The sequence below is a fragment of the Rana temporaria genome, chromosome 1, assembly GCF_905171775.1.
Source record: "Rana temporaria chromosome 1, aRanTem1.1, whole genome shotgun sequence".
NCBI classification, from domain to species: Eukaryota; Metazoa; Chordata; class Amphibia; order Anura; family Ranidae; genus Rana; species Rana temporaria.
In genome coordinates this window covers 75,291,810-75,317,859 of record NC_053489.1, presented here as the reverse complement: position 1 = coordinate 75,317,859, position 26,050 = coordinate 75,291,810, and the positions used below count along the sequence as shown (strand labels likewise).

At 46.6% G+C, this 26,050-nt stretch overlaps 1 protein-coding gene across 1 annotated transcript in view; it reads right to left on the bottom strand.

The window, feature by feature from the left end:
• Positions 1-24,862, bottom strand: part of SNX18 (sorting nexin 18) — a 62,737-nt gene extending 37,875 nt beyond the window's left edge. The window contains exon 1 of the mRNA XM_040339355.1: positions 23,254-24,862. Coding sequence (XP_040195289.1) covers positions 23,254-24,754 — 1,501 coding nt within the window. The 5' untranslated portion in view covers positions 24,755-24,862. The remainder of the gene's footprint in view (positions 1-23,253) is intronic.
• Positions 24,863-26,050: the final 1,188 nt, after the last annotated feature.

The following is a 26,050-nucleotide window of genomic DNA, read 5'->3' as shown; positions in this document are numbered from 1 at the left end:
AGGCAGCAGGTGGCAGTGGCAAGCTGTGGGACGGGCAGCAGTGAGCTGTGGGTCAGGCGGCAGCAGCTCCTATGTCCACCATGAGTCTCTTCTTTCCTCCTGCTAGGCGTCCAATAGGATCATCTGTCCTTTCAGCCAATCAGATGATGGGTATCAGACCCGTGCTTCCTGATTGGCGGAGAGTCGGTTCAGTGTTAGAAAAGCGTATATTAATTTGCTTTTCTAACACACTCTGCGTGCCGAGTCCACCCTATTTTGAAGCCCCACCAATGTAATTCACGTGCCCAGCATCCTGAAAATGGGGCGGACGCATGAATAGGGGGTGGCCACGGCAGCCATGGATAGATTCATGCTATGCATGAATCTATCCAATACTCATATAGGGGGGTGGCGAGAGAGGGGGCAGCACCTGTGTGCCCTTAATGGACGGACCGCCACTGCTGGTGGACATCATAGCACAACAATCTGTACTCATATGGACTGTACTCAATGTAATGCTGGACATTCCTGGCCCCAATCACAGCAGTATAAGAGCGTTTCAGCTGCACAAACAGCCAGCGCAGCCACTGGGAACTCAACAAGGCATTGACTGTAATTACACGGAAGAGATATTACTAGAAATCAATGCAGGGGATACAAGGACAGTCCTCTACACACAGGCTCACATTTCAACACGTCGCTGGGAAAACCCCATTTAACAGAAAAGCCAGAAAAATTTCTTCTGATGCACATAGAGAGCATGGAGCTGCGCCATTCCCTCCATTATGAAAGGTCTATGAAGAAAACTTGGTAATTAGATCATTTAAGTAGTCGCATTCCAAAGCCTGGATTAGATTATGAAAATGCTGCTTTTTTTCCTGTTTGATAAAGTGGCTCTGTCATCACCCAACAAAAAAAATAAGGCTTTTAATACTTGCATGTCCCTCTTCTCACACCATTGTTCTCGTTGTATTAGAGATAGCGCTACATGTAAAACCGTCTTCACCCAACACGTCCGGGTGTGTCGGATGCCTGGTCCTCTGCTGCCTACTGAAGTTTCATACATCAGGAGGTGGATAGCTTGGCTTCCAGCCTTTCCTATTCATAAAAGTTGCAGAACTCCGATATGTTCTTATTTCAAAGCCGGCCATACACGGATAGTACTTTTTCATTCAGTCTGCAGGCTGAATATATACTGAAACATTGGTAAGATCCTACAAATATCAGTAAATAATTACATCTGTGTGCAAGCGGTGTTAAAGGGGTGTTCCAGGCATTTTTTGTGTTTATTAAAAGTCAGCAGCTACAAAAAGTGTAGCTGCTGGCTTTTAATAAACACACACTCACCTGCTCCACGTTCCAGCGACGCGCCGACCGGGGCTCCGCTCCTTTCCCCCTCTCCCCGGCCGGCATCTTCATCCTAAGTGTGGGCACCCGGCAGTGACAGCTTTTGGCTTCACGGCCGGGCACCCACTGCGCATGCGGCACTGCGCTCTCTCATTGGACAGGCGATCGCATGGGACCTGTCATGTGTCCCAGGCGATCGCCTACTGCAGCCCCTCCCTGTAGGGGATTAAGCTATTCGCCTTTGATGCCCCTCGGCGGAAGGAGGAAGTGGGACAGGAAGTCCCACTCCTCCTGAAGCCCCCACTAACCCCCCAAAAAAATTACATGCCAAATGTGGCATGTAAGGGGGCGAGGAGTGGGTTAAGCGGAAGTTCCAATTTTGGGTGGAACTCCGCTTTAAAGTGTTACTAAACCCAAAACAGTAAAATCAGTCTGTATATGCAGAAAAGCATGCTTGTTATACTCACTGTGGAACCTGAGGGGTTAATCCTCTGCACTGTAAAAAGGCTGTTTGATAATAATTTCCTCATAATACAGAGCCAGGGGACAAGCTGCACGTGCTCAGTTTGGTGTATATTGCAAAAAAATATATACATTTTTGGGGAGGGTGCATGTGATCTGCACAGGGCCAAATCAGTATTGTCCAGACAGAGGGTCAGGGGTCCTGCATCCCGATAGGACAGTCCGTGCAGAATGAAAACTCCTCCTACAAGCTTTAACCAGACACTGATAGAAGTCACAAGACTGTTATATACTGCTGATGAGAAAAAGGTATTTAGCAGTTTATATTTACCAAAATAATTGCATTTCCATGTTCTGTGTACTATGGAAGACCAGATACAGTGACTGCAGGGTCCTGGGTTTATTTAATTGTAATGGGCCTATGCACACAGATGCGTAAACAAGCGCGGTGCATTCTTCAGTAAAAAAAATAATAATTTATAGAAAAATCTGCATTTTTGGTCAGTAATTTATGCCTCATGCGCCCAAATGCATGCCATTTCGCATAAATGCCCATTTACATACTGAAGAACAACGGGGGCAAAAGTTTGCGCAAAAATGCATGCAAAATTTTGTGAAGTTGTGTGAAGTTATGCGAACGCATAATGCACAAAATTTACGCAAATACATACAAAAAAACACATCTGAAAAAGTAGATGCTCAAACAGGAGTATCGTGTGCAAGAGGCCTAACACTTTAGGCTCCATTCACATCTAGGCGGATGAAATCGCAGCGTTTTGTCCCGCAAATTGCGGCGGCAAATAGCGGCGTTTTGTACCGCGATTTGCGGCGACAAAACGCAGCGATTGTCCGCCTAGATGTGCCCCTCTATGGAGATGGTCCCCGAACGCCGAAAGCCGCCTGAAAAAAAGGTCCGGGACCTTTTTTCAGGCGGCAGGCGACAGGCGTCCGGCGTGGAGATGTGAACCATCTCCATAGAGGGCAATGTGTTTCCAGCCCTCTGGCGGCAGCGGCGTCACACTACAGGCGTAGGCGTGAATGGGGACTAAAGCCGGCCATAGATGGAGCAATTTTCTTTCCTGTAAACCCAGGCGAGTGTGGATGGGGGAATCCGGGAGCCATTGTGTACTCCCGACAGGGAGGGGGAACGGGGAAGCCGTCCCTGCTGGGAATAAACAGTGATTATTGCTAGCAGCTATAACCCCATGTAAAATCTGTCAGGATCGATTAATCAAATTGGGTAAATTCAGCCTGCCCACACAAGGTTCGAATCTAGGCTGGTTCCTGCTGAATTGTTGGCTTTAGAATGTCCATCATGCTTTTTACTGTGGTCACTTCCACAACTTAAACACCCAAAGCCAAGCAATACAGTAGACATGTTCCTTGTTCAACATTTTAGTAAGACAGATCTAAAAACAAATTATAAAAAGCAAACCTAGACTTCACAAATACACATAATTACAAACTACCTCTAACGTTAATTGATATAATCACCCGACACAAAACACTGGGGATTTTGCTAGGCTATTCGATCCAAGAAAGTAGAGATCCTAAATCTCTAGCTATTTATGCTTTCCACACGTACCCGGCACTGAAGGTTTTCTAAGAACAATGTGAAATGTCCCACAGTGCGGTTATCTACACGCGGTATTGTTATGTCAGTGTTGACAGGGCATGCAACAATTGTGGGACCACAGCCATGTATCCTGATTCTCAAAGTAAAAAGAAGTACAATATTTTTCTTGGAATAGAAATATATCAAAGCAAAGTGAGAATAAATGGTCCAGCTACAAATGATAGACCCGATTCAGAGCAGCCCCAATCCCCTCCTTCTGGGGTCCCTGGCAGCGATCTTAGCTCCTCCTCTTCTTTTTATGTCCCCCATAGTCAGTCGCTGGCTATGGGGAGAGCAAATGTTTAACAGCAGCGAGTGCCAATGGCACCTGCTGCTGCTCGAATGCGGTATAAAGAGGAAGGAGAGAAAAGATGCAGCCGTGCACAACTGATCTCTTCTCCCCTCTCTTACTCTTCACACAGGGAAGGGGGGCACAGGGAAATGGAAAACGTTTTTTTTTACCTTAAAGAGGAAGTGAACCCTGATCAGTTTTACGTCCGATTTGCCAGACCCTTTTTATACACACATTCTCGCCTCATATAAAGTCCCATGACCCTCTTTCTCTTTTCTCCTTATTTAGGGATGGAGGCTTGGTTTGTGATTACCGGAGGGTTCCATTGGGTCATTTTCTTTTTATCCATATAATATGAGGTCAAACCTAAACACTTTCAATTTATATGCAATCAGGCAGGCCCTTGCACTACATAGTTGAAGGTACTGTATATACTTGAGTACAAGCCGAGTTTTTCAGCACAAAAAAGCTCCCCTCGGCTTATACTCGAGTCTCAATGCCTCACTGTGCCCATCTGTAGCCCCGATCTCCCGCTGTGACATGCAGTCTTAACCGCAGTCGGCGGCCTTCCAGTGTAAAAGGCCCCGCCTCCTCCTCGTCTATGATAGTTTCGTCATGGACTATGAAGAGGAGGAGGCAGGGCTTTGTTACAATGGATGGCCGCAACTGCAGTTAAGACTGCATGTCACAGCGGGGGATCGGGAACATGAGGCTGCAGATGGGCACGTAAAAGCTGCAGATGGGCATTGTTGACCCTCTTTTCCACAAGTAGCTGCTGCATTTCTCACCCTAGGCTTATACTGGAGTCAATACGTTTTTCCCATTTTTTTTGTGGTAAAAGTAGGTGCCTCGGCTTACATTCGGGTCGGCTTATACTTGAGTATACACGGTAAAGCTAAAAGGAAATTGTTTCCAATGATTTTTATTTTAAAAAAAAAATTACAAAATACAATATCAGCATTTGCCATTGCAAAAATAAATAGTCGTATATTAACAAGTCGTTGAAAGTTCAGATACATGTCCATTAAACCCATATGTCCTAAAGTTATCTAAAAGGAAATTGATTAAGAAAAATCATACAATGCATGGCCAGCCTAACTCTGAAGGAGACTGATAGCTAGATTCAAGTATACCGCCGCATCTTTGCGGCGGCGTAGCGTATCGTATTTACACTACGCCGCCATAAGTTAGCTAGGCAAGTACTGTATTCACAAAGTACTTGCCTGTTAAGTTACGGCGGCGTAGCGTGAATAGGCCGGCGTAAGCGCGCCAAATTCAAATGAGGATGTGGGGGACGTGTTTTATGTAGATTAACTGTGACCCAACGTGATTGACGTTTTTTACGAATGGCGCATGCGCCGTCCGTGTACATTTCCCAGTGTGCATTGCGGCAAAGTACGCCGCAAGGACGTATTGGTTTCGACGTGGACGTAAATTACGTCCAGCCCTATTCACGGACGACTTAAAATGTTAAAATTTCGCGGGAACGACGGCCATACTTAACATTACTAGTCCAGCTATTTGATGGAATAACTTTACGCCTGAAAATGCCTCACGTAAATGTCATATCTTTACTGCGACGGGCGCACGTACGTTCGTGAATAGGCGTATCTAGTGATTTACATATTCTACGCCGAACGCAATGGAAGCGCCACATAGCGGCCAGCCTAAATATTGCACCCTAAGATACGACGGCGTAACTTGTCGTATCTTAGATAGGTTTAAGTGTATCTCTGTTTGAGAATATACTTAAACTTAGGACGGCGCAGATTACGAGTTAGGTCGGCGTCGGCCTAACTCTTTGTGAATCTAGCTATATACAATCAGATTGCAACGTGGGGAGGTACAGTTTAAAACACTCATTCTATCTGTTAGCATCCTATAGATGGCAGAAAGAGTAGTTCCGTCTATTAATTTGGCTCACCATATGCAAGTAATTGACCGAATGGTAATAGACAGTACTAGTGACCGATGGGTCTCTTGTGCATGGTGGGCATTGGAGCTTTAGTAGGGCAGCAGTATAGTGCAGTTCAGGCAACTGGTAACTGAAACAATTGGTCAGCTTCTAGCGTTCATGCCCAGTCCTTGCTGTTGGTGTGCTGCGTTGATTCGGGCCCTCGCTTCGTTGCTCCTTCGCTCGGTTCGCCCATATACCACACTTTAGACGTCGGTTGACAGGCGCAGGGTGATGACGTCAATGCGTTTCTCTGTGCTTCGTCTCGTGACTATTGACACCAGGCAATGGCCATCACACAGCCAGCTTGGCAAAAAAAAAAAACACGCACACACAAGTTTGGCAGGTGGGGCCACGCTGCTGCCTTGTTCAATAGAAACTCCACTGTGCAGCATGCATGTCTATGTGAAATCCCTCTTCAAACTGGTGAGTGGAAGGGCAGCATATCATCTCCCAATCGCCTGCTAACCCCAGATTGTGAGTCAGCAGCTAGGCCCATATGAGTGACAATGCTCACCGTACTGTAGCTCTGGAGGAGCAGCTGTCACCCTATCACAGGAAAAGTGTTAGAACTACATAACCCCCTCCCCAATCCCCTTCTTTTTTTTTTTTTTTTTTTATTATGAAGACAAAGGTATTCTGTAGTTCAGATTTCACAGAGGTGAACTGGCTTGAGATGTACAGAGAGAACAGGAGCTCACTGGATTTGTCAGGGCAAAAATTGTCCTCATCGAGCAGATATAACAAAACACTTTCAATGGTTTAAAGTGGTTGTAAACCTCAGAAATTAAATATGAACAAAGCATAGTCTTCTATAGTGTGTATGTACATTGCTTTGAACAAATATTCATACCCCTTGAAATGTTCCAGACATAACTTTTTGACCAGAGAGAGGTTAAGTGAATGGCATTTGATTATCTCATTACAATGGCAATGTTGGTGGGATACAATGGGGTTTATTTACAAAAGCTGGAGAGTGCAAAAACCAGGCTCACTTCTGCATAGAAACCAATCAGCTTCCAGGTTTTATTTGCGAAGCTTAATTGCACAAGCTGAATTTAGGCTGGGTTCACACTACTACACTACTTTCATCCTACTTTGCTCTGCTACATTGGTCCTACATTTATCCTACATTGGTCCTACATCCATCCTACTTTCATGAACAGGATACTACTTTGGTCTGACTTCAATGATATTCAATGGGCCTGAAGTAGGATCAATGTAGGACCAAAAGTAGTACAGGGAGCATTTTCAAAGTCGGACCGACTTGTGTAGGACGCTACAAGACGCTCTCATAGGGAAACATTGAACACAGAGCAAAGTAGGATGAAAGTAGTGTAGTAGTGTGAACCCAGCCTAAGAAGCCGATTGGCTACCGTGCACAGCTGCACCAGATTCTGAGTGCAACAGTCTTAGTAAATCTACCCCAGTGTAGGAGATTTTTGGAGGATGGCCTGGTGACAAGAAGAGCAGCAAATAAGCCTCTTCTCTCCAGGAAAAACATCAGGGACAGACTGATAATCTGCAAAAAGTACAGGGATTGGACTGCTGAGGACTGAGGGAAAGTCATTTTCTCTGAATCCCTTTTTCGATTGCTTGGGACATCTGGAAAAAAAAAAAAATTATGCCGGGAAGAAAAGGTGACGCTACCGTCAGTCCTGTGTCCTGCCAACAGAAAAGCATCCCGAGACCATTCATGTGTGGGGTTTCTTCTCAGCCAAGGGAGTTGGAACCCAGCTATGAATAACGAATGGTACAAAAACAGTCTCAGAGAGAAAATATCTCCCAACCATCCAAGAACAGTTTGGTGGAGTACAATGCCTGTTCCGGTATGATAGCTATCACTTTTGTCTTATGGCAAGGTGCTCTAAGTGGCTTGGGGAACAAAACAACATTTTGGGTCCATGGCCAGGAAACTCCCCAAACCTTAATCCCATTGAGAACTTGTGGTCAATCCTTCAAGGAGGCGGGTGAACAAAAAAAAAAAATGCAAATTCTGACAAACTCCAAGCATTGGTTATGCAAGAATGGGCTGCCATCAGTCAGGATGTGGCCCAGAAGTTGATGACAGCATGTCAGGGAGAATTGCAGAGGTCTTTAAAAAGATGGGTCAACTGCAAATATTGACTCTTTGCATAAACCTAAAGTCATTGTTAATAAAAGCCTTTGACATTTATGAAATGCTTGTAATTATACTTCAGTATACCACAGTAACATCTGACAAAAAGGATCTAAAAACACTGAAGCAGCAGACTTTGTGAAAATTAATATTGGTGTCATTCCTAAAACTTTTAGCCACAGCTATACGTAGATCATCCAGTGGGAATTGCTTTTTTCCCCCCTCAGCAAAGGTGGAGTTACTCTAGGTTGTTTCTTCAGCTTTGTGGAGTTTCTCTGGCATGCAACCAACTAATAACAGACTGGCGACCAATAACTCATTTTCTTTCCGGCAGAAAAATGAAGCGATGCCATCTGCAAACATCAAAGTATTAGGATGCAGAAGGAGCTGGAATTAGATGCCAGTCTGCTTACCTACCAGGCCAACCCACCTATGGTTGGCCTTACATGACCAAACTTGTCAGAAAAACAAAAGTCAGAGCTGCTGGCCGAGTACCAGCTCAGTCTAATATCCTCCAATCCTATATGGAATTTAATCATAGCAGACAGTTCAAGGAAAAAGGGATTTTCAGCACACAAAGAGCCGTCACGTGATGCAGAGTTTTCGGAACGGCATCTAGAGTTTCACGGCTGAGGTCAGACTATGGGAGAGGCCAATGACTTCATGCTTGCTATGAAAATCTGCAGGATCAGTGCAACTCAGGGCACTTCAAACCTCGCTAGATCCCCGGGTTTACAGAGCAAACACAGACACCCAACAAATCTCTAACCAGATGAGGTGAAAAAGGAGACCTACTTTCTGTGAAATCACAAACACCAAGAGCTCTGCCGAAAAAAGACCTTCTGGGATACACACATCTGTCAACCAGCAGTCTCAGGAATGGCTTTCAGACATGCATTTGGCAGAAACCACTTAATTAAACGCATGTGAAAGACTGTTGAAGGACGGATGGCTGAGAAAACCATAACAGTCGATAAGATGTCCCATTTCTCCATTATGTTTATAGGTTTAGGGTCGTGTGAATGAGTTTGTATGGAATTTATAGAGCTGGGAATTCCTGGTGTCCTTGAAGTTATAGGAAGGCACAAGACTGGCCAAAGTGCCCACTCTGGGGATAGAAAGGATAAGTGCATGAATAACAGGTATACAGAATGTAGACAGTATATGGAATATAGGGGGGAGTCTACATAATGTACAGCAGTATTTAACATATACAGGGGGGGGGGGTGTTCTTTATAAACATAGGGCAGTATATGAAATTTAGGGGAGAGTCTACATAAATGAACAGAAATATATAAATTAAAGGCAAAAATCCATATAATGTACAGCAGGGGTGCCACATGTGGCCCGCGGAGCCCTCCTGCTCTGGGATGCAATAAAATAGAATACTGTTATTAAAAGGTAAGATACGTTTATTACTAAACGTTACCGGGCTGCTTTCAAACTGATCCGCAGGTACAGAGAAGTACACCTGCGGGTTACCTGCACTAAGCCATAGACTTCTATTACCTGTGAGTTTGGTGTGCTGAGAGTAGAGTGAGCTCTATAGAGTCGAGTGGGCTGCCATCCACCCACTCCACTCATTGTGGCCCGCGATCGGTTACCAAGTCGCTTAAGTGGCCCTCGCTCTTCAAAAGGTTGGGCACCCCTGATGTACAGCAATATACAAGATATATGCTAGAGTCTACATCATGTACAGAAGTATATACAGAGGAGGGTCTACACAACGAACATTGGTATATAAAATATAGGGGGGGGGGGGGACTACATCATGTACGGCAGCATATAAAATAAAGAGTGGGGGATTCTACATGATATAGGGGAGGGTGTACATATTGTACAGCTGTATATAAAATATAAGGAAGGGTCTACAACTCTACATCATGTACAGCAGTGTATAACTATAAAATATAAGGGAGGGTCTATATATTGTACAGCGGTATACACAAAAGAAGCTATAAAGTATATTTATTTAACGTCCGGAAAATCCACCTATTCTTAAATGGCCTTAGGCCCACAGGGTCCCTTGCTGGTGTCAGCATCTTCTCCCCAGCTCCTATCGGATTCCATTTAAATGGTAGATTTATTTTAACAGTAAGACACAATATCCCCCAAAAAACGCATTTTTAAAAAAAAGTTATAAATTGATTTACATTTTAATGAGAAAATAAGTATTTAATCCCTTATAAGCAAGATTTATGTCTCCCAGGTGTTTTCTATACAGATAATGAGCTGAGATTTGGAGCACTCTATTAAAAGGGGATTGCTTCTAATCTCAGCTTTTTACCTGTATAAAAGACACGTGTCCAGAGAAGCAATCAGATTCTAATCTCTCCACCATGGCCAAGACCAAAGAGCTGTCCAAGGATGTGTCAGGGACAAGATTGTAGACTTACACCAGGCAGGAATGGGCTACAAGAACATTGCCAAGCAGCTTGGTGAGAGTGGGTGATAAAGGTTGGTGTGATTATTCGCAAATGGAAAAAACACAACATAACTGTCAATCTCCCTCGGTCTGGGGCTCCATGCAAGATCTCACCTCGTTGAGTTTCAATGATCATGAGAACGGTGAGGAATCAGCCCAGAACTACACGGGAGAATCTGGTCAATGATCTCAAGGCAGCTGGGACCATAGTCACCAAGAAAATAATTGGCAGCACACTACGCCATGAAGGACTGAAATCCTGCAACTCCCGCATGGTCTCCTGCTCAAGAAAGCACATGTACAGACCCGTAAAAAGTTTGCTAATGAACATCTATGAATGATTCAGAGGAGAACTGGGTGAAAGTGTTGTGGTCAGATGAGACCAAAATCAAGCTCTTTGACGTCAACTCCACTCGCCGTGTTTGGAAGAGGAGGAATGCTGCCTATGACGCCAAGAACACAACCCCACCATCAACGAGAAAAGCCATGTATCGGCATTTCCTCTATCGTGTCTGATAGATGCGACTAGAGGGGAGACGATTGGCTGCTCTCCTGACGGGGGGGGGGGGGGATTATTACCCCCCAGGACCACTCACCACTGATGAACACCAGATATGTCACCCATGACCAGCAGTGATGCTAATCAGCGCCCGCAAATGATGCCAATCAGTGCCTATCAGTAATTCCTGCCAGTGCCTCCTTATCAGTAATGCCCATCAGTGCCACCTCAGTGCCCATTATTGCAGCCTCAGTGAAAGATAAAACGTATTTACAAAATGTTATAACAGTAAACAAGACAAAATTTTAAATATTTGGTTTGGGTACAGTGTTGCATGACTGCACAATTGTCAAAGTGTGACATCGATGGAAGCTGAAAATTGGCCTGGCCAGGAAGGGGGGAAGTGCCCTGTATTGAAGTGGTTAATATGCTTTGTACAAGGTGTTAAAATCTTTACAAAAGATTCTATTAAGCTTCCTGGCACTTGCTATCAGAAAATCGTCAGCTTTTACCTCCATGACAAGTTGTCTGTCTGTATAACGGTCTTCTTTTTATTGGGATGGTGGCACTACATTTAATTTGACATCTGAATATTTTATTTTTACCATTCTTGGCTGTCAAGTGGCACAATCCTAGCAGCTTGCATTATATCAATCAACGGCTGTTGTAGCTCTTCCTTTTTGAAGCAGACAGAGAGGCAGCAGCACTTGTTCTTCATCTACTATACTGTACAAGCATGGGCGTAGGAACCGGGGGGGACGGGGGGGACGAATCCCCCCCAGGAAATAATGCGGGGGGGACAGGTATTGTAAAATCCCCCCCAGGTTAGGAGGACTTGTGTCATTTTTCTGAACTCCGTTACCGTTATTGTCACCGCCATTTTGCGGCAGATGGCGCCCTGGGATTGGGCGAATGTGATCATGTGCTCTGGCGTGGTTGGCCAGTCCTTGAACGCGGGCGGCGCATGCGCGAAGGCAGCCCGCGCATCTGTAAGCCGCCGCTGTCTTCTCCACCCTTCCTCTCTGACCGGACCTGGAAATGCTCAGAGCCTTCATCTGGGACCGGGAAGTGGAACAACTCGATGGACAACAAAAAGTGAGTCACGAGTGAGGGAGGCAGAGCAACCGCCGGTCAGCAGCAGCAGTTAAAAGTTAGGGAGAGGAGAGTATAGACAGCGAGACCGTTACATGCCAAAAGTCCCCTCCCCGCAGGAATCAGATTAATGATTTACTGAGCTTCATAATGTTATCCCTCAGGGCTTTCAGCATCATGTAAGGGGTTAAATTATGAATCCTGCTAGGTATTTGGCATGTCGAATTCCCTGAGGCATACATCATATAGCAGGATTATTTAACCCCTTGGGGTTAATCCTGCTATATAATGCATCCCTCAGGGAATTCGACATGCCAAATACCTAGCAGGATTCATAATTTAACCCCTTACATGATGCTGAAAGCCCTGAGGAATAACATCATGAAAATCAGTAAATTATTAATCCGGTTCCTGAGGATTAATAATTGCACCTATTGACATTCATTTATTTATTCATTTAGCGCTGTACTTCATTTTACATATTTCAGTGTAGGTGTATGTGTCAGGTAGGTGTCGGGGGTCAGTGTATGTGTCAGGTAGGTGTCGGGGGTCAGTGTATGTGTCAGGTAGGTGTCGGGGGTCAGTGTATGTGTCAGGTAGGTGTCGGGGGTCAGTGTAGGTGTCGGGGGTCAGTGTATGTGTCAGGTAGGTGTCGGGGGTCAGTGTAGGTGGCGAGTAAAAATGCTGCCCCCCCCAGATTTGTAAGGGTTCCTACACCCATGTGTACAAGCTGTGCTCTGCAACACTACAGTATACATTATATGTGTATGAAGGAGTGGGAGAGGAGTGTGGTGTGTCCCTTTATCTTCATCCTCAGCATACATAGCCAAGAAGGGAGAGGTGGTGTGTAATGAACACACTCACCATTCCCCTTTATACAGAATTGCACAGAAATAAAAGATCTACCTATCCCGGCATAGTCAGCCCCCCTTCCATAGGTCAAGCTGTGATGTAGACACAAATCGTCTACTTCAGGGTTTGACAAATTTGCTTGGAATCTAGGAGCCAGCTAAAAAAGTTAGGAGCCAGAAAACGCGCCCCGTCCCGACGAGCTTGCGCGCAGAAGCGAACATATACGTGAGCAGCGCCCGCATATGTAAACGGTGTTCAAACCACACATGTGAGGTATCGCCGCGATTGGTAGAGCGAGAGCAATAATTCTAGCCCTAGACCTCCTCTGTAACTCAAAACATGCAACCTATAGATTTTTTTAAACGTCACCTATGAAGATTTTAAAGGGTAAAAGTTTGTCGGCATTCCACGAGCGGACGCAATTTTGAAGCGTGACATGTTGGGTATGAATTTACTCGGCATAACATTATCTTTCATAATATATATATATATATATATATATATATATATATATATATATATATATATATATATATATATATATATATATATATATATATATATATATATATATAAAAAAAAAAAAAAAAAAAAAAAAAAGGGGATAACTTTACTGTTGTCTTATTTTTTAATAAAAAATAAGTGTAATTTTTCCCAAAAAAGTGCGCTTGTAAGACCGCTGTGCAAATACGGCGTGACAGAAAGTATTGCAACGATCGCCATTTTATTCTCTAGGGTGTTAGGATAAAATGTATAATATATATATATATATATATATATATATATATATATATATATATATATATATATATATATATATATATATAATGTTTGGGGGTTCTAATTGGAGAGAAGAAGATGGCAGTGAAAAATAACATTAGAATTGCTGTTTAACTTGTAATGCTTAACTTGTAATACCAACGGCCACCACCAGATGGCGCCAGCTCACACATCTGGTGGTAATAACTTGTAATACCAACGGCTCACCACCAGATGGCGCCAAGCCAAGTCGCCAGGACACCATTTCTAGTCGCCATGGCGACCTGGCGCCCGGGATTTGTCGATCCCTGGTCTACTTTAGCGTTCCGGCTCACTCTGTCACCACCAAAACAGCCACAAGAAACCCATATTAGGGGAGATGCACGGCACAATATCATAGGAACAACCACACCAATTCCTTTGGTTTCCTAATAAAAAGAGCCACAATACTACGTCAGTCTGAACAGGATATCTCAAAGAAGTTTGCTTTTTGAAAACCCAGGCATAAGTAAGGAACCACCCCATGTCTGCATAGAAAGGACACGTGACCACATGCCCAAAAGCAAAAATTAAAAGAAGTGGTCCGGTGCCCCAGTAGTGCACCTTCATCCCTAAAAACATGAGTTTGCCCCCCTGGGACTTTAAAGTGGTTGTAAACCCTTCCTGTGCTATTTCCACCTTATCAACCTTTCCTACCTTATAAACAAGTTTCTCTATGTAAAACGCTTCCTACTTTATCCCTTTCTGTGTAATCTGTAATTTTCGAATGAATGACAGAATCGGCACATGCGCAGTTAGTGCCGTTTTTCCGGCCGGCTCTTCTTCTGGCCGGAAAACTGTGTACTTCCCAGGGCTGCGTAATTTCCTCTGACTGACGTCAGCCCCGAGATCCTGCGATACTCCCTCCCTGAGAAGCTGATTCTAACCCCATGTGACTCGCTATGTCACAGGGGTTGGAGCGCAGAGCCGAGGACAGAACCTGTCTGTCTGAAACGAAAACGAGGCTTGGCTTCAGGAAGGAATGCGCACGTGCGGGATTATGGACACAAAATACTACTGAAACGCAGAAGACAGGAGTCATAATGGCAGCGGCTGAGTACAAGCAAAGGCGAGCATAAAAAGTCATTTTTTTCAAGTAAGAGCGTTCTATTTGTATAATGTGTGTAGCGCATAGCTGCTAAACAGCAAGATGAAATTGCACATTGCTGATTTGGGGTAACATTATCTGAGTTTACAACCGCTTTAAATGAGGTGCAACACACACAGCCACTAAATACTAGAGGTGCACTGAATGGAAATGTTGGTGCCGAAACAGAAAATGCAGAATGCACAAAAATTAGTTCTTAAATATTTACTGTATATACTCGAGTATAAGTCGAGTTTTCCAGCCCTTTTTTAGGGCTGCCATCTCCTTCCCTCTAATTAGAACCCCCAAACATTATATATATTTTTTATCCTAACACCCTAGAGAATAAAATGGCGATCGTTGCAACACTTTCTGTCACACCGTATTTGCGCAGCGGTCTTACAAGCGCACTTTTTTGGGAAACAAATAGTTTTTTAATTAAAAAAAGTGTAAGACAACAGTAAAGTTATCCCGATAATGTCACGCTTCAAAATTGATACCCAACATGTCACGCTTCAAAATTGCGTCTGCTCGTGGAATGCCGACAAACTTTTACCCTTTAAAATCTCCATAGGTGACGTTTAAAAAAATCTACAGGTTGCATGTTTTGAGTTACAGAGGAGGTCTAGGGCTAGAATTATTGCTCTTGCTCCAACGATCGCGGCGATACCTCACGTGTGGTTTGAATACCGTTTACATATGCGGCGCTACTTACGTATGTATTCGCTTCTGTGCGCAAGCTCGTCGGGACGGAGCACATTTTCTGACTCCTAACTTTTTAGCTGGCTCCTAGATTCCAAGCAAATTTGTCAAACCCTGCTCGAGTCAATACGTTTTCCCAGTTTTTTTGTGGTAAAATTAGGTCCTCGGCTTATACTCGAGTATTATATTCAACTTTTTAATTAATATCATCAATTTAAATTATTGGCACCTTTAGCGCAAGAAAAATATATCCCTTTAAAAATTCTATGCATGTCTTCACACTGGTCCATTGCGATTACATTGTGGTGTTAAAAATCCTGCTTGCTGCATTTTTGTTCAGTAAAAAAAGTAAGGACAGAAGAACAGTTCAAAAGCATTAAAATAACGCATCATTGAACACACCCGTGTTATGTTTGTGAAGCGGTTTTTGAGTCACATGACCTATGAAAAACCCCATAAGTACAGCAGGGCAACATCGGCCCAAAATCGCAGAAAAAATACAAATATTCGCTGTATGTTTTCAGTGTCTTTATCGGCAAACGCGTGTTTTTATGCCTCCACCTAAGTCAGAGTTCTCCAATAGGTAAGGATCATGCTCCCTGCTGAATAGAGAGCTCTGCAGGAAGTGTTCTGAACCTCTCATAGATACTACTATTTCCATACAGAGAGCATAGTTTTCTCTGCAGCATGCTGGCAGGAGATAGGCTTTTCTACTCAGGATGTGGCTGCTTCAAAAAAAATTAAAAATAAACTAAGACGTTGCAGAGCTTCTGCTTTGATGTAAATTGAAAGTAAATTGCCGATTTAAACTGAAAGTTGAGTTGAGTTATATGTCACACTTTAGATACAAACACCACATAGGAGGAGCTATTTTATATTAGTAATATAGTAACTGGAACCAGAGTCACACTGATCTCAAAAGGGAAGTCATTTGCCTGGTCTAATAAAGGAAACCGTGTAACTGATGCAACAAGAAGAGTTCATGTTATTAGGATGTACCTGTGCTGGGACTGGATGCCTAGCTGAGCAGAAATCATCTGCATGGCTTCACTCATCTAAATAAGGACCTCTTTATTTTAAGGATTTGTAATGGCAGTGAATATATACTTTCTGCAGTTTAAAAAAAATCTAATATTATTCCCATCAATAATAAAAAATTAATAAAAAATAAATAAATAAAACACAACACTGTATATTGCATTTACATTAAATATAAAACTATATATCGGAGACAGCACCCCTCCTCCCTCCACAGCCATCCGACAACGCAGCTGGCAAAGAGCTGGCTGGTTTGGCACTTTTCCAAGCACATGCCCGCCTGCCTGGAACATTTTAGTGACAAGCTTCCCTTCCCTACATTCCCAGTGACACACTTGTCTCAGGCAAGTGCTTATAGATGAAGAAAAGTGCCATGTACCAGAACAACCATCCATCTCCTTGCCAGCTGTGTTGTTGGATGGCATGGAAGGGGGTGACTGTCCGACCTCACAGCTAGTCAGATAGCCACTTTGCTTTTATTATCCAGTCGTTGTGCAATTTGCCAAAAAAGAACAATCAAATAAGCACGAGGCCCCTCTCACACTCTGGACACTGATGGACCGATCGTGCCTACCCATCAGTTTTTCAGGCAGACCCGATCAGACCATCTTAAGAAAGCCAGCACACAAAAGCTTATTTGCAAATGTTTATTCCAGCACTGACAGCAATTGCAACATGACAAACGCTAAGGTGTTTCAGCTTAAAGCCGAAACGCGTTAGTTTGACATATTGCAAGTGATGTCAGTGCTGGAATAAACATTTGCAAAGAAGAAGCTTTGTGTGTGTATGGCTTTCTTTACATATTTGAAGTGGTTTGGACATTCCAGCCTGAGCACCAACATTCAGCTCTCTATTCCTTCATAGTGTGGTGGAGCTAGGGTGAGTTGTTACATACGATCAGACCATCCATTACTCTCTATGGAGCGACGGATGCCAGCGGACATGTCTGGCGGATCGGATGACACATGGTACATTTCTATTCGTCAGCCCATAGATGACACAGCGGTGTCAGTGTCCACTCTGCATCAGTGGAGCAGACACGGACCTGTCATCCACCTACTCAGCGAGTGGGCAGATCCGCTGCCCAACTACACCAGTGTGGTTGATAAGGAGGCTGTCGGGCGCCTGCAGAACATCCTTGTTTGTTCCTCCCCTGCTCCTCTCAGCCATCACTGGGGTCACATTCGCTGAGTGAGGCAGAGAAACAGAAAAAGGAAACACTGGAATACTAGTCAGTACCAGTGTGCAAAGGTGTGTTTGCTTTAAAACAGAGGTCACCAAACTGCGGCCCGTGGGTCGGATGTGGTCCTTTGCTTGCCTATGGGGCACTAGCCTTTCACCAACACCAATGATGTAACTTTTTTTTTACTCCCACTGACCACCAAGCCTTTGCCATACCCAACGCCAGGGCATTTTCTACCTCCGCTGGCCACAGTATTGGCCCCTCTAATATTTGAAGGGCAGTAAACTGGCCCTTTGTTTCAAAAGTTTGGAGGTCCCTGCTTTAGAAGAATAAATCATCTCTAATGTTGGGTGTCCTACATGTGTGGATATTGCTCTATTATGTGAAATTATTAGTTGTTTACACTTTAGAATGGGGTGCATTGAGATTGTTCAGAATTTAACTGTTGGGGCTATATAAATCCTGTATAATAATTTTAAAAAGGGTGACTTTACTGGAAAAGGGTTGAGAAACCCTGGATTATCCTATGAATTTTGAAACAAAACACTTTGGGCAATATGCCAATCATTTCATAACCCAGGAATCAATTATGACACAATCCCCCTCCGCTAACAGATGTGGAAGGATCGTTACCCAATCTACCCAAGCTAGATCACCTCCTATACATGTCACCAGTCACCCTTCAGTGGAAATAAATATTAGCCACAAGCATTGGGTGTCCAGATGTGCTTCCCCTCCCCCAGCCTGCACTGGCATCAAGTGATCCAGGCATGCATGTTTATGGAGAATGTTGTTTTACAAGTTTACAACAGGTCAGATCAGGCTTGTAGGTCCCACATGTATCTGATGGTTCTTTAGGATCATGCAGGTGACACGAGGGCATCGGGTTATGTTCATCCTATCCTAAGAAATAGGTGCTTTACTTTAAATGCACTAGACTTATTAATTCTTGTCAAATAAGGCGGTAAAGGACAAACGTATCTGGTTTAGATCGTAAACAAGTTGCAGCAATTGCATTAGTCTCCATTTACATATAGGAGTTTTGAACCACATCTGATTCGCATGACATGTGAATCAAAATGGCTTTCTATGGAGCCGGTTGACATATGTGCAATGCAGTGGCGTTTTTTAAGCACTGCTGTGCGGTTCAAATGTGCCTTCTATGGGAACACATCTGAAATCGCACATCGGATCAATTTTGAGCACAAATTCAATCTTCAAAAAAAAAAAAAAAAAAAGGGGAAGGAGCCCCCCCCCAAAAAAAATCCATACCAGCCCCTTATCCAAGCATGCAGTCTGGCAGGCCAGGAAGGGGGGAATATCCCCTTAGTTGTCCCATAAAGTGGCGCATCTGCACCGGGTATAGAACCTTCTGCAGCAAAACAGATTTATAAATAAATAAATTAAAAAAAAAGGACAATTGCCAGTAATACAAAAATTTAAGAAACCATGTGGGGGCTCCCCCTAATCTACAATAAACCCTTATCTGAGCATGCACAGCCTGGCAGGCAGGAAAGGGAGAGGGCAGGCCCCCTCCTGAACCATACCAGGCAACATGCCCTCAACATATGGGGGTGCTTAGGGGGGGGGAAGAAGCCCTTGTCCCCAAAGCATCTTGTTTCCATGTTGATGGGGACAAGGGCCTCTTCCCCACAACCCTGGCCGGTGGTTGTGGGCAGGGGGCTTATCGGAATCTGGAAGCCCCCTTTAACATGGGGGCCCCCAGATCCCGCCGCACCCACCCCCCCCCCCCCCCAAGTTTATGCTTCCCGGCTCCTTAACCAGCTAATGTTAAAGACGCCGGTGGCTGCCAGCTCCAAAAAACTGTATCTGAACTGCATCTAAAAAAAAATATTATTATTATTAATATCGCAGCTGAACATGTGAAAATGGAGGAGAAATTTGAACTGGACATGTGAACCTAGCCTTAAAGCAGTATGTTGCAGCCTACCAATCTTTAAATACGGTGGCTGCATTTAGTTGTCATTTTTAAGGCTTTTTTTTTTATATATTCTCACCTGGTGATCTGGCTGGTAACAAACCTGTCTTTGGGCTCATTTACAACTGTCACTCTTTGAAGAGTGATCCACATTGGATTGCTTTTCAATGAGTGGCACAAGTCCAGCTGATATGCATTCAAGTGGCAATGCTGCCTTTTGACAGCTGAATGGGAACACCACACCACAAGTCTAGCGTTTGACTCAAGGTTGTGTTGCTTCTTCTGCGGCAGTACCACCAAATGGGGCAGGGCTGATATGTTTTGCTACGTCTTAAAGCGTCATAGCCATGGCTAGGGATGAGCTCCGGCGTGTTCGCACAATCCACGTGCAGAGCCCTAACCACAGGCATGGAGACATTTCCCGATCTCTGCAGCCGATCATCGGGAATATGTCTCCCTGCCTGCGATTAGCACAGCGGCGTGCAGACTTCCTGGCGGCCTCTGCACATGGACTGTGCTAACACGCCGGAGCTCATCCCTAGCCATGGCATTTGTGCTACCCCATCCGGCTGCCTTTGCAGCTTTAAGAGGGGCAGTAAAAACATAGCCCAACCCCCTCCAACTGTAAGCACAAACCAAGCCCTATACTGTCTCCACTCAGTGCAGGGGAGATGTAGCCATCCTTGGACACCAGCACTGTCACTGTCTTCTAGCATAACATGAGGCATAGTAGCGCGAGCTACAGTATGCCTGTCTATTTTTTTAGTCAGGTACTCACAGTGTAATCGTATCGACAAGATTCCAACCCCCGACGGGGAATGGGCGTTCCTATGGAGAGGCAGCATGATTGACGGCCGGCTCTGGCACGTCATGCTTCTCCGGAAATACCCGAAATAGGACTTGGCGCTTCACGGCGCCAGCGCATAGTCTGTGCGCAGGCGCAGCATAGCGCTGTGAAGAGCCGAGACCTGTTCCGGCTGTCTTCGGGGAGCGCGACGTGCCAGAGCCGGCCGTCAATCACCTTTCCATAGGAACGCCCATTCCCCGCGGGGAATCGGAATCTTGTGTCTACGATTACACTGTGAGTACGGGACTAAAAAAATTAAGACAGGCATACTGTAGCTCGCGCTACTATGCCTCATTTTATGCTAAAAACATGTCAATAAGGGTGAACCACCGCTTTAACTAAGGCGGAAAAAACAGTATGCAATTTTCAAATCACTTGATCAACACAGTCAGTGCTGATGAGGAAATCCCTTCCACTAAGCTATTGTATTCAGACAGCGGGAGGTTTCCCAGCCATCAGAATACAATGATCACTGCTGCCCTGACTATAGCCAGCAGCAGTGAACATACAGAAATAATCAGACAGGCTGGTTGTACTGAAATAGATCAATAGATTGACTTCAGCACAACCAGCCTGCCCATAGATGAATCACAAATCACTCATTCCTGCTGAACTTCGATGGCCAGCTTAACACCTTATAGGCAGTTAGAGCAAATTGCTTCCCCTTTTGGTATAAAGGTTTCACATAAATGAATAAAAGCTTAACATTGTAAGCGCCCCCGTCAGTAGTAAATGTTTTGTCTCACCTTCCAACTGCCACTTTTTTAGGACAGTTTCACCAGATAAAAATAAAGTGGGTAGTGGGAGGGATTGGTGACCCGTCGTGGCGTCAGTGGGGGGGGGGGGGATTGGTGACCCGTCGGTGGCGTCATTGGGGGGGGGGGGGATTGGTGACCCGTCGGTGGCGTCAGTGGGGGGGGGGATTGGTGACCCGTCGGTGGCGTCAGTGGGGGGGGGGGGGATTGGTGACCCGTCAGTGGGGGGGGGGGGGATTGGTGACCCGTCGGTGGCGTCAGTGGGGGGGGGGGGGGATTGGTGACCCGTCGGTGGCGTCAGTGGGGGGGGGGGATTGGTGACCCGTCGGTGGCGTCAGTGGGGGGGGGGGGGATTGGTGACCCGTCGGTGGCGTCAGTGGGGGGGGGGGATTGGTGACCCGTCGGTGGCGTCAGTGGGGGGGGGGGGGATTGGTGACCCGTCGGTGGCGTCAGTGGGGGGGGGGGGGGGATTGGTGACCCGTCGGTGGCGTCAGGGGGGGGGGGGGGGGGATTGGTGACCCGTCGGTGGCGTCAGTGGGGGGGGGGGGATTGGTGACCCGTCGGTGGCGTCAGTGGGGGGGGGGGGTTGGTGACCCGTCGGTGGCGTCAGTGGGGGGGGGGGGATTGGTGACCCGTCGGTGGCGTCAGTGGGGGGGGGGGATTGGTGACCCGTCGGTGGCGTCAGGGGGGGGGGGGATTGGTGACCCGTCGGTGGCGTCAGTGGGGGGGATTGGTGACCCGTCGGTGGCGTCAGTGGGGGGGATTGGTGACCCGTCGGTGGCGTCAGTGGGGGGGATTGGTGACCCGTCGGTGGCGTCAGTGGGGGGGATTGGTGACCCGTCGGTGGCGTCAGTGGGGGGGATTGGTGACCCGTCGGTGGCGTCAGTGGGGGGGGATTGGTGACCCATAATTGTTTACCGGAAGAAATGGCTCCCCCATCATTGGTGTCAATGGGAGTAATAGCTTCCCACATCAATGGTGTCAACGGGAGAAGAAATGCCACATCGTTGGTGTCAGTGGAAGGAATAATGCCCCATCATTGGTGCCACTGGAAGAAGACAAGCCCCATGGGCTGGATAAATGCAAGCAAAGGCCCGCAGGCCACCATTTGGAGACCACTGTTCTAGTCTCAAGCAACCCTTGCTAATAATTACTATATCTACAGCTCACAGTACATTATCATCAGAGGGAAGACTTCTTATATTTATGGTCATTGCAACTCCCTAAAAGGCTCAATGGTGTTACTGGCCAAATACATATATTTGAGAGACATAAATTGTTAATTACTGAAGGGACCCCTAGGAACTTGGAGATACTCTAGGGTTCAATGGAACCCTGACTGAGAAAGGTTGGATTAGAGCAGCAGGTCTCTACACAGAACCCTTAAAGTAACCTTCCGGTCTCGGGGAACCCCTGCTAAAAATGGCCGCGTATATTTACAACTCATGATACATTAGAGCAGGGGGTCTCCAAACATTCTAAACAAAGGGCCGGTTTATTGTCCTTCAGACTCTTGGAGGGCCGGACTTTGGCCAGTGGGAGTGAAAATTTTCCTGGCATCATTGTTAGTAAACATCTGGTATTAGGGGGAGGAATAGTGCCCCATTGCTGGTATCATAGGGAGGAATAGTGCCCCATTAGTGGTGTCAGTGGGAGAAATGGTCCTCTATTGTCGGTGTCAGAATATTGTCTCGTATCATTGGGAGGGATAGAGCTCCAAGGGCCGCATAAAGGCAAGCGAAGGGCCGCATCTGGCCCTCGGGCTGCAGTTTGGAGACCACTGCATTAGAGTGATGGTCAGTGGGAAAAATACTCCTTATATTTGTGGTCATTGGAAAGAATGAACCCCTTACAGATAGCTAAAAAGATCAATAGTGTCAGTGGGAGCTTATCTGAAAGGCATACATTTCTCCAGGGACCCCCTAGCAACCTCTGGAGGAACCCCCCCTCCCTAAAGTCACTTGATAAGGAAGGATACATAAGCCTGATACTCCACCCCCCAAGAAAAGAAAGGTTGCTGTAAAAATCCAATAACATCTCTACTGCTATTTTTCAATTATAAAATGATTCCTCCTATGAATGAACCCCAGGAAAGGAGTGAAGAAAGACAGATCACGATGAACGGAAATCTGAAGTGTGCGATCCTTTCCTCCGGTAAGAGGTTTATTACACAAGGTTGGCCAGACTACAGCTACAATTTATTTTCCCAATTGACTTACAAATATCTGCAGAAAGCATAAGATAGACAAAACAGGCAAGCATGGTTACCTCTCTGAACGTGGATGATATCTGGGAAGTTGGTCAGGTGACCCTGGTAGACTGCCAGCAAGTCCATAATTGGATCCAGGTCCTGACGGGGCTGCTCGGCAAACATCTCCCCAATTGCGTCGTAGGCATCCGCCGTGAAGGACATCGCCTTGTTCAGACCGGCTGAAAAGGGCTGTTGGTCAATCTCAAAGGCTTGGCCCAAACCTTTAAAAGCCAGTCCAACTTTCTGGTACTCCTTCTTGAAGCCCGTAGCTTGCTTACGGGCAAACTCGCCAGCAGTTTGGTTGAGCAGAAGCACACTTTCATCCATCCTCTTGGCGAATGCCTTGAAGGCGTCCAGTTTTCCGTCTACCTCTTGAGGCTCCAACACCGGGGATCCGGGCATGGTGGTGAGGGTGAGGAAAAAGTTGGCCCCCACCATCTCATCCTTCTCACACTTCCTCTTGCCCTGTTTCCAGGCCTTCTCGTCCGAGCAGGTGAGGAAATGCTGGAAGGCATCGCAGCGAGCCAGCACCGGATGGCTACACATGTGGTCCATCCACCACAACAGGCCTTTCCTGCGCTTGGAAATGAAGTCCTCCTCAAAGCGGCCGGTGGCTTGTTTCTCGGGGATGCGTGGCACGGAGATGACGGGGAACTTCTCCAGCAGCCGGGCGTAGAGCCAGTCAAAGTGTTTGTACCGGCGGTGGACTTGCTGGTTGGTATGGTTGGGTAGCAGGCGGTAAGAGATGTAGCTTTTCATCCCCTTGAACTTGGTCTGCTTGGTGGGCTCATCGATGGAACAATGGAACGGGTAGGGGTTCTCCTGCCATTCTGGCCCATTCGAACCATGGGCCACGCAGAGCTTGTCGCCATCTCTCACGAAGCCCGCCGCCTCGCCCAGAACGAACGCCTCGCCTCCGCTCTTGACGAAGGCGGAAAAACGGTTGAGGTTACGGCTGACGGTGGCGGTTCCCTTGGCGGCGGAGGAGGCGGTGGAGCTGGTGGTGTTGTAGCCTGGGGGCATCTCGGAACGGGTGGACATGCGGTACCGGCTGCTCTCGTAGTCGTTGAAACCGCCTCCATAGAAACCGGGGGTAGGGGTGCCACCGGGCTCGTCGGCGGCGGTGGAACTGCTGTCGTCCCATTCGTCGTCCCAATCGTCATCACTGGGCTGGCTGTGTTGGTAGGGAAGGGCGGCGGGACGGGGCAACCCCTGGAAGGACTCCTGTCCCCGGTAAGTGGGGGGAGGAGGCTGAGCTGGCTCGTACCCCCCTGGGGGGAGGTTGGCATAGCGGTCGGTAGGTGGAGGGGGTGGTGGAGGACTGAGTGCTTCTCCCCGGACGATCTCTACATAGGAGGCCGGGAAGAGTCCCCGCTCCCCCCGACTGTTCACTCCTTCCAGCCAACCCTCAATGTCCTGATCGCTGCACAGGCTCAGCACCTCCGACTCCCTCAGAGACACCTCACCCGGGTTCTCCGCCCGGAAGTCGTACAGAGCGCGGGCTCTCATCAGGGCCATGCTGGGGGACACCCGGAGCTAGCGGGCGGGCGGACACAGCACGGACACGGCGCCGAATGTGACCGGAGGAAACAAACCCACCACTGTGACCCCGACTCCTCCCCGGGCCGCCTCCCCGACACATCCCCCTCCCATCCGGGACGTACACTGGACGGGACTCCGGAACCTCCCCCCTCCCCGTACACCGTACCGGGGACGTGTCATCACCCCTCCCCCTCCATCACTGTACCGTCCGAGAATCACATCCCTTCTTCATCCATCTCTGATCATCTACAGACCGGGGACCGCCACATCCTCCATCACATCATCCATAACTCCCTCTACTGCCACATAGCACTTCACTCATCTACCTTGTCCCAGGAGCTAACACTCCATCAGTCCTTCCATCACTGATCTACCTTGTCCCAGGAGCTAACACTCCATCCCATCCCTCCTTCCATCACTGATCTACCTTGTCCCAGGAGCTAACACTCCATCCCATCCCTCCTTCCATCACTCATCTACCTTGTCCCAGGAGCTAACACTCCATCCCACCCCTCCTTCCATCACTCATCTACCTTGTCCCAGGAGCTAACACTCCATCTTTCCTTCCACCACTCATCTACCTTGTCCCAGGAGCTAATACTCTATCAGTCCTTCCACCACTCATCTCCCTTGTCCCAGGAGCTAACACTCCATCTTTCCTTCCATCACTCATCTACCTTGTCCCAGGAGCTAACACTCCATCTTTCCTTCCATCACTCATCTACCTTGTCCCAGGAGCTAACACTCCATCTTTCCTTCCATCACTCATCTACCTTGTCCCAGGAGCTAACACTCCATCTTTCCTTCCATCACTCATCTACCTTGTCCCAGGAGCTAACACTCCATCTTTCCTTCCATCACTCATCTACCTTGTCCCAGGAGCTAACACTCCATCTTTCCTTCCATCACTCATCTACCTTGTCCCAGGAGCTAACACTCCATCTTTCCTTCCATCACTCATCTACCTTGTCCCAGGAGCTAACACTCCATCTTTCCTTCCATCACTGATCTACCTTGTCCCAGGAGCTAACACGCCATCTTTCCTTCCATCACTGCTCTACCTTGTCCCAGGAGCTAACACTCCATCTTTCCTTCCATCACTCATCTACCTTGTCCCAGGAGCTAACACTCCATCTTTCCTTCCATCACTCATCTACCTTGTCCCAGGAGCTAACACTCCATCTTTCCTTCCATCACTCATCTACCTTGTCCCAGGAGCTAACACTCCATCTTTCCTTCCATCACTGATCTACCTTGTCCCAGGAGCTAACA